This window comes from Amia ocellicauda, chromosome 5 (genome assembly GCF_036373705.1).
Source record: "Amia ocellicauda isolate fAmiCal2 chromosome 5, fAmiCal2.hap1, whole genome shotgun sequence".
Taxonomy (NCBI): domain Eukaryota; kingdom Metazoa; phylum Chordata; class Actinopteri; order Amiiformes; family Amiidae; genus Amia; species Amia ocellicauda.
Genome location: NC_089854.1, coordinates 9,943,996 through 9,956,462, shown reverse-complemented (window position 1 = coordinate 9,956,462; position 12,467 = coordinate 9,943,996). Strand labels below are relative to the sequence as shown.

The 12,467-nt window shown below is 41.7% G+C and overlaps 1 protein-coding gene across 3 annotated transcripts in view; it reads left to right on the top strand.

The window, feature by feature from the left end:
• Positions 1 to 12,467, top strand: part of plxna2 (plexin A2) — a 190,834-nt gene that overhangs the window by 128,873 nt on the left and 49,494 nt on the right. For all 3 annotated transcript variants that reach the window (XM_066703643.1, XM_066703642.1, XM_066703641.1), the window contains 2 exons: positions 5,959 to 6,110; positions 11,134 to 11,251. In XM_066703643.1, coding sequence (XP_066559740.1) covers positions 5,959 to 6,110; positions 11,134 to 11,251 — 270 coding nt within the window. The remainder of the gene's footprint in view (positions 1 to 5,958; positions 6,111 to 11,133; positions 11,252 to 12,467) is intronic.

The window sequence follows — 12,467 nt, the reverse complement described above, 5'->3', positions numbered from 1 at the left end:
AAACATCCTAGGCCCCAATAGGCGGGTTGTGCATCTATTAGACAGGAGACAATAGCCACTTGAATGAGACCTGAGAGGACCAGATAACATGGGAGGGAAAGGATGATCAGAGAGGAAGGAGGAATTACATCATTCCACTAGTAAACATCAGGCTTTCTCAGGACAGTGCACTTCACTGGAGAATTACCTAAATATTTACACCGAGGGAAAAGAAAAGAAACATAAATAAGAAAGGAGGTTGTTTTCTGCTCCAAGGACAGTAAGGCGGTAAACTTGGAAGGGAAAAGCGGGTCTGTGTAGCCAGCAAAGCAGCCCGTCTCTCCTCATCACTGAGGACGCCTGGGTAAATTAGGACATGAATGAAGCAGCCAGAGGGTTTATAGTTAAGTTACAGATCTGTACATGTTTTAAAAATGTATTGGACTAGAGAAGAGAGCTAATGAGCGAGAAAGGTGTGTATATGCCGGGTTTTCAATGCCAATTATGGAGTGTGAGCTTTAATTATTAATAGAATTTGCCGTACATCTAGTAGACAGACAGATCAATAGATAAATAGACACAGACAGACAGATATATAGAGAGACGATGATGATGATTAATTGATAGAAGCTGACATTATTTTTATTCTTATCCTCGTAGTACAGTGAGAAACAGGGAGCACCCTACTGTTGCCTGCATGTTGTGTATTTGCCTTTAACATCTATTTTTAAAGCGCATATCTTGAAAGCAGCACAGAATTCCCCCTGTGGGCATTACTCGATTTGTATGGGGTTTTTGTTATGTAAATTAGGAAATTATTTTTTATTAATAAACACTACACAAAATAAATAATGTACTACTTTTTATTTCTGCTTTATGTCACTGTAAGCTGATTTGAGTATATGGCAATTTAATTATATTGTACGTATTTATGAAGCGATGTACACAATGATTATTTCATGTTTCCATTAAATAAAGCTACATGCATATTAAAGATCTGGAAACCCTGAAAGGAGAAGACATCAAATAAATCCAGCGTTGAAATATATAACTTAAAGGCGTGTTTTGCTCTGGGGAATGAGGTGTGGAGATTCTGGTATCAGATCAGACCTTTCATCACAGCAGTGTGTGGGTGTCCCAATATGTGAGCCCTTTCTTTTTTTTAAATAACAGGATAATTGGAGTGGGGTCAGCTATTCAGTCTCTGCATTTCCCATTCGTGCAGATCTAAAGTGGATTAGTTCAGCATTGAGTCAGCACTGTGTACACAAGCAAGTGAACTGTGACCCTGCCCTATAGTTCAGTATTTCGACCTCCATCAGGATTTGACAAGCTGTGACAGATTTCTGATTGCTATCCAATGAACGGCCCGTTTTCTTTTCACCCTGGGTCCTCTGAAAGCGAGATGCATCAAATCTATTACCTGACTCGGTGCGACTCTAGCCATTGTATCACAGAATGTAGATAAGACCGTGCATAGAATTGAAGATTAATGTCCCTGTAAAATACCTTTTCAATTTACCAGGTATGACAGATTAGAATTTGCAGAGGCTGCAGTTTTGACCGACCGGATGCGTTGCTAAAAGGAGCTTCAATTAGCAGATCCACTTCAGGAGGAAGGTACCCTGGCGAGGCATGCCCTGCTTTGTCAGTGGGGTCAGTGCTGACTGGGCACTGCTGCCCGGGTACTCCCTGGCAGGAGGCAGGCAGCTATCTGACCTGACACCCCGGCTGCAGTAGAGTCCAGCTATTCACTGTGTCTGCAGTTCAGATGCTAAAAAAAGCACAAGAGAGAGAAAAAGCAATTGAAAAGCAACATGGTGCGATCTTTGATTCATTTGTTTGCGAGACTCATTAATATAACATCAGACAGTACTAACAGCTAAAGGCGGTGGGTGTCAGAGAGAGTTATGGTGTTTTTAACAATTAGGTTTGGGAAGAGCACCGCATCAGCAGATTAGAGAGAAGGGGGTGGGGGGTATGAGCAGAGCTTCTCATTTAATCCTTTTCTCTTCCGGCCGAAAAGCGGCTCAGCTCAGCAGACCTCAGCCCGGTGTCTATCAGTGTCTGTCAGTGTGAGATCTAGTGTCACTCTAGGATCCTGGAATTTTGTACCCAGGATTCGCAGTTTGGAAGGAACTTGGGCTTGAAACCGTAACTTTCCCAGATGCCCGTCTCCCCTGCCCCCTCTGAAAGCCTCTTGGTAATGTATTGACTTGTTTTATTTGCTCTCTGCTTGCCAGCCGCTACCGTCGAGGGAATGAAGCTCAGCCAAGCGAACTCTGACAAAAAGACAGATCCACGTGTACATAGGAAGAGGGCCCGAAGTTAAAGCACTGATGAATAAAACATAGCTGAGTGATAAAAGGGCCTTCTCAGATAAAAACGCAACATTAAGATGACAATCCTTCTGTGGTATAATAAAAGTCTGCTTGTGTAGGAGCGTGACTCGGCCTGAGCCGTCCAAAATAAAGTGTTTCCAAGTGCCTGAAATGGTGGCCTTGAGTCGCTTTCAGCCTCTCTCTTTCGCTCCCGCTTTACACTCAATCTCCTATTCTGACTCTGTCTTACTGCCAATCTCAATGTTTCAGTCTGGCTCTTTCATTCTTTGTTGGCCTCAGTGCATTTCTATCTTGCTTTCACTCATTCTTTCCTGGCATTGCGTTTCTCTCTCTGGCTTTTGCTCACACTCATTCCCCCGTGCCTGTTCTTCCCATGTTGTCACTCTCCCCTTCGTCTCTCTGTCTTTCAGACACACACACTTCTCTGGGAAGACCACAGAACTAGCCGTTTGAGATTAAGTTAATCAGATATCTGTGTTCCTGGGGAAAAAAAGCCCTCAGATTAAGATTAAGGACACTGTTTAGATTTTATCTGTAACTAATACACCTTCCCTGGGTTAATGTCCTCATTCAGACATATCGTTTCATTCATATCATTCTGGCTGCATGCTATCAGCAGTCTATACATCGCTATGATATGGCACGGGGAGATGGGAGATGTTGTTGGGCGGGCGATGTGTAGAATATAATAAAAGGCAAGGGAAGAGTCTGAATCTGGAGATGTCCTGCAGGCACTGAACACACAAGAACTGATTATCTTCAGAAGGACGCAGTGCAGAGAGAGGGTGGGTTAGTTGGCTTGCATTCTTGCATTGCCGAATGGCACATTAAAACTGAGCCTCCTTTATATCGGTCATATATGCCTTTGGGATTTTTCTCCACTAGAATGTATTAATATGGCTTGTGCTCTGCCCACTAACCTTGGACTTTGTAAGAATGTGTAATTGCTTTCATCGTCCAACTTATTCAAAGAAAGATGTGTTCGGCTTTAGCTCCCAGGAAAGGGAAATGTGTATTTCTTAATTTTGGGGGTGAATCGCCGCCGAGCATTGAATGCACCCACATGTGATGTAGACAAATACAGTGTTCCCACCATTATGTAAGGGGGATAAATAAACACTGGCTGGCATTTCCAGGCTGCTATTCTTGGCTGCTACACTTTTCTCCCCAGTCGGGCCGTCAGTCTTAAGGCAGTATGGATTAGCTCTACCAGGGAAGAAATTTCTTTGAGGTTTCCTACAGATTAGTTTATAGAGAGCTCATCTCAAGTGCTTAATGTAGGTCAGCTTTTCCCTTTTCTTTTTTTGCCTCCTTTTTGACAAATTCTCCGCCTCCTGAAACTGTCAATCCTTTGCCAAGCTCTTCTGAAATGTGTGGAAGTGGGCAGCAGGATTAGGACTCTGTCCTGATATCCACAGCTAGTGAAAATGCAGCACTGCAGACTGGCGGGAACCCGGGAGAGAGCGGGAACGGGCCTCCTTTTAGTGTCTAAACGGATTACATTCCTGACACTGAATTAGGGTGGGTGGGTTGGTGCGTATGTCTGGAATTTCACCAGTTTTTTGAGAAACAATCTTAAAATAATGGGCTGGTTACAGTTATAACTGCCTGAAGTAGAACAAGAGGAGGGCTGCTTTCTGTCCTCTTGACCACCTGTTAGGAGCTAAAAAAAAAAACATTGTTTTGAACTGTTCTTGAGTGTGGTTCTGGTGTTAGTGCCCTAAACATCTGAAAAAAAAACTGCTTTGCCCTTGTTTTTTGTGCCTGTGGCCTCATATGACATATGCATGGCCTCACGTGACCACACTGGGGGAAATGCTGGTCTGGAGAGGTCTGCAGCTGTAGTCTCCCTTACCCTGCACTTTGTTTTCTCCTAAGCCTGTACTCTTAAGTACAGTTGGGGAAAAAAATCTATCTGTTCTTTCCTGTAAAAAAAAAAAATATATAGAAAAACTATTTTTAATGGCTTATTGATTGAGTGCTTTTAACATAGCTAAAATGTTTGAAATACCTGTTTAATTACGTGGTCCACTTTAATCTATATTAGCAGAATTAATTTGTATTTCCCCCCTGGTCCTGTTGGTTACGTAAAAGCTTAATGCATACACTTAACCTGGGATCTGGCGTGCCATTCTGGAGCCCTGTTTCATCTGAGCTCCTGTGTTTCACTCCTCTGTCACACAGCCAGAGACCAGGTGTGAGATCGGCAAGCTTCTGTCATCTGTCACCTCCCAGAGTGCTCAGTTTGGACTGGGACTTGGAATTGGTTTTGACGAATCTTGACGTCAGAGCTTGGCTTCCTTAGAATAAACTGTTGTCTTTTCTGTAACTCGCAGGCATCTCCGGCAATTAAAGCAGGTGGTATTTGACACAAGGAAGCTTTTCGGATTCATTCTCTTCTTTAATTATTTGACGCCTGTGTTTCTGTGTCTGTGTGTGTATATATATGTGTGTGTGTGTGTATGTGTGAATATATATATATATATATACACACATCTTGCATTCCAGAGCAGTAATGAAAGATTCATTTATTCTAACCCTGAGGCAGTGCAGTGGCACACTTACTCTACACAGAGAGCAATTAATGTCCACTAAATCTAGGTTACAATACAGAACTCCCACTAGGCACAAGTGCAGCGTGGGGAGCATGAAACAGCCTGTTTTTATTATGGGCCACTCACTTGAGTATTTCCAGGTTGGTAAACACAACTTGCTAAATGCACGTCTCTTAAGCAGCTCTTTGGTTAGTTTGGAAAATGTTACTTCTGCATGCCGGCCCAGTAAAACCGCATCGGTCATGTGTATCGACAGCCTGTGCCGCCCGCTGTGTCATGTGCTCATCAGTTCACAGAGCCGGTATTAGATGGTGGAGAACTGCCAAGAACAAGCCACTCCTGATTTTTATGGCCTATAAGCCAAAATGCCACTTAGAGCCAAGGTCATGCCGTGCAGCCATATTGTATTTTATTAGAAGGTGGGATATTGTCGTCAGTTATATATATATATATATATATATATATATATATATATATATATATATTTTGTGGGATTTATTGCGTATTTATATTAGGATTGCAATTCTAAGAAGGCTAGCGAGAGGGTTTTACAGAACTGAGTGACAAGACACTGATTTCTGTATTAAGGGCTATGCTTTATGATTGGGGGATAAACAGATGCACATTATGAGACCAGGTTGCTTTCTGGCCCTTGACTGTGCAGCTGGCTGTCCTTCACTCTCAGTTTAAAAAAAAAATAATATAGTCACATGGTAGAGGATGCTAATACTAATACTATACATATGCATGATACCTATTATAATTCAGATTACACTTAGAACATAATATATTATAAATAACAATTTTCTCCTAGGAAATGTTCCATTATTCCTTTGTTTTTGTTTTGTTCAGTTCTTAAGGTTAAAAATGTAGATTCTCTGCTACAGCTCTGTGAGAAATGCATCATAATGAGAACATCAGCACAGGCCATTTGACCCATCGGCATTTGAAGTGATAAATGTGAATTGGAAGCTTTAATTAATTAATTCCACTGCAGTTTGATGACAGACGCAGGCCTGAGAATATAACTGTCTCTCTCTTTCTCTCTCTCTCTCTCTCTATCTCTGTTTGTGTGTGTGTAGGTGACTCCAGTGGCCGGACCACCCGAGGGGGGGACCCGGGTGACAATCCACGGCGTGAACCTGGGCCTGGCCTTCTCGGAGATCGAGGGGAACGTGCAGGTGGCTGGGGTGCCCTGCACTCCCCAGGAGGACGGCTATGTCATCGCTGAGCAGTGAGTTCACTGACCTTCCCCACGCAGTAGGCAGTACAGCACAGACTGCCACAAGGGCGTCTTTCCTACCTGGAAATGTGTGTGTGTCATTCACTGGAAGAGTAAAGAAAATAAAAACCTGCTGCAGGCTGGCATTAAATAGGATGAGTTGTAATGAACCCCCCCTGTAAAGTCACAATCTTTATCATCTTTTTTTAATGAAAATGCTAGACCTGGGCAATACTGTCCAGAGACCCGGCAATTGTAGTCAATTGTTTTGGTCAAATCCAGGCAGTTCCCAGGTGGAGTCACAGTACTGCACGTAACGACTGAACCAGTACTTGCTGGTGTTGTTAACGTCAAAATTAGGAGGGGGGTGTGTGGAATAAAATGAATGCTAATATGCTAGGATCTTGTAAGAATAGATCCGATGAAGATCAGTAACCTACTGCACTCAACTGGGGCACCTGGCCTCTCCTGTTATGGATTTTTCTATGGCTGTATAATATGTACGGTTCTTATGATTTAATGTATAAGCGATGTTCGAAATCCACCAAACTCCATCTTATTATGTCTGCATTGAAGAAGACAGTTGTCAACAAGCTCTCTGCGAGTTTCTCTTAGACGTCGAAAGACTCTGATTGAGTGTCGCCCGTTGTGGCCAGCCCTCGGTGCCGACGACGCTGTGTGGGAGGTATGGCGTACACGTGCGCCACGGCACAGCCCTGAAAGGCACATCTGTCTCTCTCTTAAACACGCTTCCTCTTCCGTGTGGAGTCCTTGTGATCATTTGTATTTTAACCCTCTGTAAGTCATGACACAGATGTGCGCAGCTGAAGAGAAAGCAAGAGCAGTTTAAACCACATCCCACCTCCCCCCGAGCTAACAAAGAGGGACATGCAAATACCACATTATAGTCATTCATTAGTTTCATTTGTGTAGCTGTGTATATGTATTTTTGTGTTACATATATATAAATATATATTTATATATATACCTAACATTTTGGTTAACCATGCAGTACATATTTGGTAATTTGAAGAACAGATAAAAAAAAAACTCTTAATAATAATGAAAACAATAATTAAATTCAGGGACTCTTTACCAAGCTCTGCTCTAATAAAAAAGAGCAGCTTTTATGTAAAGCCAATATTATGTGTGTGAATGACGACCACAAGTGCAAAATAGAGCTGACACAAACACATCCGTGTCTGACAGCATGGCTCATTTCATCATGCAGAGCTTGACACACACACACCCCTGGTATCTATACCACGGCTGCAGACATCCAGTCTCATTTGAAAAGGATGGGGCTTCATATATATATATATATAGAGAGAGAGATGTTTTTCGTACATGATAACCCTAAGAATGCTACAGTTTTCCTGACACTATTCTGTTGTTAATGACTGGTTAGTAATTGGTTCTGTCCATTCAGTTCTCACCCACCTGTTATATATTCAACTTCTGTCTTCCTGCCATACTTTCTGAATTGTTTGTCATTAAATTCATATTTACAATTCAGCTAATTTGGAAAGCGAGGTGGGGATGGGGGGTCTTGAACCTGGGGTGTCTTTGCTCGTTGTTCACAGCTGTGTGAACGATTCACACTTGTGAATCTGTAAGGAGCTGCTTAATAAATAAATAATGACTGTCTTTAAGGAAATGCATATAAAAACCATGGCTCCTGTTGGTAGTGTCAACAATCCGACCCAGCCTGGATCTCTCAGGTTGGGCTAATTACCTTATATTAAGCCCTCATTTGTTATTTTCCCTGCAGTGAGACTGGATAGGAGTGGAGTTGAGAGGTTCTCTCAGTCCCTCGGCATCTGCCACTGATTTCCAGCATTATAAATTGTTTGGAATGATAAACAAAAAACTTAACCCCTTCTGTGCCAAATCAAACCCCTAAATGCTCCCTTATTATTTGTTTCTTTTTTACCTTTCCTACAAAAAAGATGCAATAAATACATTGGGCATGACTACTAATTGGAAACATGGTCCTCGAACTGTACAAAGGAAACTGTACAAATTCGCACAGAAAAATGCATCATACATTCCAGTAAATGGAGACCATGAAACCGCAGAACTTAACAAGGGCATTAACAATATCCTTTCGAGACCTTGTTCTGTATTTCTTTTATTTGTTTAAATCAAATAGGGTTCTCTAATTACTTTTACTTTGGCAGTCTTTCTGAAATTAACTGTCAGGTTTGACAACCCTGTAAACTGAAATATAATAGACTGCCCCTTTGAAACGCAACTCTGCACTTTGAAACACCGCACACTCCAAAAAGGCACACAGGCACAAGCAAAATGGACAGAATATCGATTTTAATTTTTACCGGCCTTCAATAAAAATGACAAAAAAATAAGTGAAGGGGATCCCAAGTGTTTTTAACAGCTTGAATGGGAATGCTCTTGGCCTAGTTTTGCCCTCCTCAAAGCTGTCTGAACAAGAGTTTAACACAGACAGACACAGCCTGGCATCAGGTTTGAGTACTTGAAGTTAAACCTTTTCATTTGTTTGTCAAGCTTCTGTCTTTTTTTTTGTTATCCACCTCTACATGCGCCGCGCTGCCCGCAGTGTGGCTCCTCCGCGCAACGTGGGCCTTGACAGAGCGGCTCTAATTGAAATGCGCCGCATGCCGCTGGCTGTAGGGGACAATTTGTTAGTCGCGCGTGGCTCTGACAGCAGTTTAATCCGAGTGGGCCTCTGTTGGAGTGAATTCATTTATATTGCGGCGGAAAAATGTCAGAGGAAAATTAGAAAGCAGACTTGGGACAGTGAAAGTGCAGCTAAACGGGCGAAAGGGGTTTTGGGAGTGGCTGGGAGGGGGGGTTGGGTGTTTTGTAGTGCATGTTATTCTTGTCAGTGTTTTTTATTATTATTATTATCATGTATTTCTTTGTTCTGATGGTGCTCTATTTTTGTTCTGTTCGTACTTGTCGAACATGGTTATAAAACACAGCATTCCTGGATCTCCCGAGAGAAACTCGAAAGACTCCTGAAGTGTGCTTTACATGCATCCATCTCTTTTAATGCATCCTAGAGACTGTGGCTGTGGGCATATCAGGCGGCTAAAGTATTTGTGCTGCTGGGAATACTTGAAGTCTACACCAGACCTAATTGCATAATTAAACCTTTGATTTCTTAATTACGGAAATCACTTGTTCATTATAATATATGATTTGTAGTGAATGAAAAGAAACCTGCTCATTGCAAATGCGTCGTGCACATTGTTAAAGGTTAACCTCTTTCCAATGGTTCAGTGAAGGCCTTTATAATGTGCTGTCGCTTCATGTTGGGTTTGAGAACATTGTTAACCTACAGCTGGTCGTTCAGTGGCAGTCTTTTAACTAGCAAAGTGGGCCAGGCGAGCTGAGATGGAAATTAGCCATGGGGTTCTCCGAATATGCAGTGCATCTTGTATCATGTTGGCATGGTACCAATTCTGAGAATAGATTTGCTCTTTGAGGAAATTCAAATGTGCTGTAAGTAATTGAATTATGAATTTTGTACAATGTGTTCAAAATTACATGTCAACAAGTTCTACCTGAGAGTCTGTTGGCTCAATTTAAAGGAAATCTAAATTACAACTTTGCCCTAGAATATGTAAATACAATTATTAATATAGATTTTCTCTGTGCTTCTGATCTTGGGCAGTGGCATAAAGGGAAAATGTCTTCTAGAATCAACGGCACTCAAAGCGAAGCACGAGTTAACTCACATTTGAGTTTTTATGCCTGGATTTTATGAAACATAAATTCAATTCAAACCGAATGGACTTGTTTTCTAGATAAATTCAATAAAAATGGGAGTTCAATAAATGGAAACGTTAAAGCCTTTGACATGCACCTTTGGCAGGACAGGGTGAGGAATGAAGGCCTGTGTCACTTGGGATTCAGGATCTTGCTAAATAAGAAACAATAATAAACCCGTCTCCCGCTGCTCCTGGAGATGATTGCCTGCGCTCTTTATTACTCACCGCAAGAGCTAATCAATAGCTACCGTTGTTTTATTATATCATTTGATCTCGCCGTCCGATGATAGGGTGACATCTGATCACAGGGTATGTTCAAATCCTATTGATCAACCTGCGAGAGCTGCCTTTTGATTTATCGTAGACTCCCCTTCGGCGCACTGAAAAGAGGTGTGCGTGTGTGCGTGTGTGCGTGTGTGTGTGTGTGCATGTGTGTGTGTTTGTGTATTTGGTTGGGGAGGGGGGGTTCATTCCTGTTTCCATGCCAACAGGATGCCACTAGCACTCAAGTGGGGTAAATCAGCTTGTAGATACTGACACAATGGGAGTCTAACTCAGTAATACTCATCAGTGCTGGGCCACGGCTGTGCGCTGTCACTGTGTGCAGTTATAAAACAACTGTGACGCACACAATTGAAGAACAAAAACAGACAATACTGAGTTTACCCCACTTTGCCATGTATTTCTGAGAGGACTCTTATGCAGGCCAGATTACATCTGTCATAGAATATACACTTTTCAAGAAAACTACAGTAAGAACAAGAGAATACAATAAATGGTTTTAGTCCTAATTAGGGTAAAGTTAATTAAGAGCAAAGTAGTTTAAGTAAGAGCAGGAAATATGGCAGTTTTTACTTGAGTGGAGAAAGCAGTAGCTAGTATATACAATCTAGGGATTGTGTGTGGGTTTCCAGAATAACCTTCTATTTCCTGCCAAAGCATCTTCTCAGTAATAGTTGTTTCTACAAACACATTTCAATACAATACAATGTAGATTTATATACTGTCCATAGTATGTAGGATTTGTTTCCCTGAAAGGCTGTCTGCAAAATTATTGCCAGTAAAAAGCAGTGTGTCTGTGTGTGTTCAATAATAATGTGAGTGGCACATAATTGTACTCTTTCATGGCGAACCTTCCTATTCTCCTCCCCCTCTGTGGTTTGAATTACATTTGTTTTTAAATGTGTCTCAATGTATACATTCACAAAAGTGATGCATCACTGCTCTAGTTACAGCGTGGCCTCCGGCAGTGCCCTTGCTCAGTCTGTTTTGTCTGGCAGGATCGTGTGCGAGATGGGCGAGACACCTCCCGAAACCCAGCCCGGCCCGGTCCAGCTGTGCATTGGCGAGTGCAGGCCGGAGCTGAAGACCCGGTCCTCCCAGCTCTACTCCTTTGTGGTACGTCTCCCCTGCTTCCTGTCCTTTATCCTCCACGCTCTACCTATTGCAACAGCAGAGCCATCGTAGTGACAGTTCTGCAGACTCCTGTCACTTCCTCTCAGTCACACTCGTCTCTCTGACATAACAGTGGTGTAAAACCTACGCAAATAGCAGTTTTATGCTTTTTTCATTATTTTTTAGTAGCAAACGTCACTGTTGCTTGAGCCCACATTCAGCTAAATATTTAGTCGGCCAAATCTGGCAGAGCGGAAAAGGTCACTTGATAAGCCTATCTCATGTTTTCACGTTTTATAGCTACATTTGTACTGCATTTTAAAAGGAAGTTTTTACGACTATTTCAACCTTTCATTGGCTGTACTGTACTTTTATGTGAGCAATAAAAAATACTTTATTTGGCCTCCATATGATTGATGGTGAATCATCATAATAGCAAATATGCTTGCTAATGTTTGTCATTTTAAGTAGCTGTTTCTTTCTTGAGCAAAGGGGCATGCATGTGAAATGAAATTCAAAGTTAACTTGTGTCCACTTCTACTCACATTATATTGAACTCAATAGTAAACTGTACAGCTTTGACCTTTACTCTGTAGGCCTCAGGTTTTAAGGTAAATGGTACACATTGTCTGCATAGGTTTAATATTGGTTTTCAGTGAAGTATCTGTGTACCATTCGGGGCAAATCTAAGATACTGATGTGCATTTATCAGTGAAAACACCCTAAGGGACACATTCAGTGTGTTTTCAGCAGTGACTAACGAGTATCATACACCGCACACAAACACTCAGAGTGGGAGATACGGATAATCAGCACAGAGATTCATAGGTAATTAGTTGTTACTCTACAATTAACAGCAACTTAAAAGCCTAATTTTGGTGTTCAAGAAGTGCATTAACCTTCCTTCCAACTCTTTTCAGAGCATAATCAGCCACGGCTGCTACAAAAGCTGCATGTTGATACTTGGTGTATGCACCACATATGTTGGTCATAGTGTTTATATTGCACAGAAATGATACACAGTAATTAAGGTGCATTTGGGCATGTTTAATCTTTAATCCCTGATTGTGCAGTGCTGCACAAAAATTTTAATTACACAGCCATCCATAATCCACAGACCGCACCATGTCCTCTGAGTGACGTGCTTCTCATGCAAAATGAGATAAATTATCTATCTATCTATCTATCTATCTATCTATCTATCTATCTATCTTCCTTT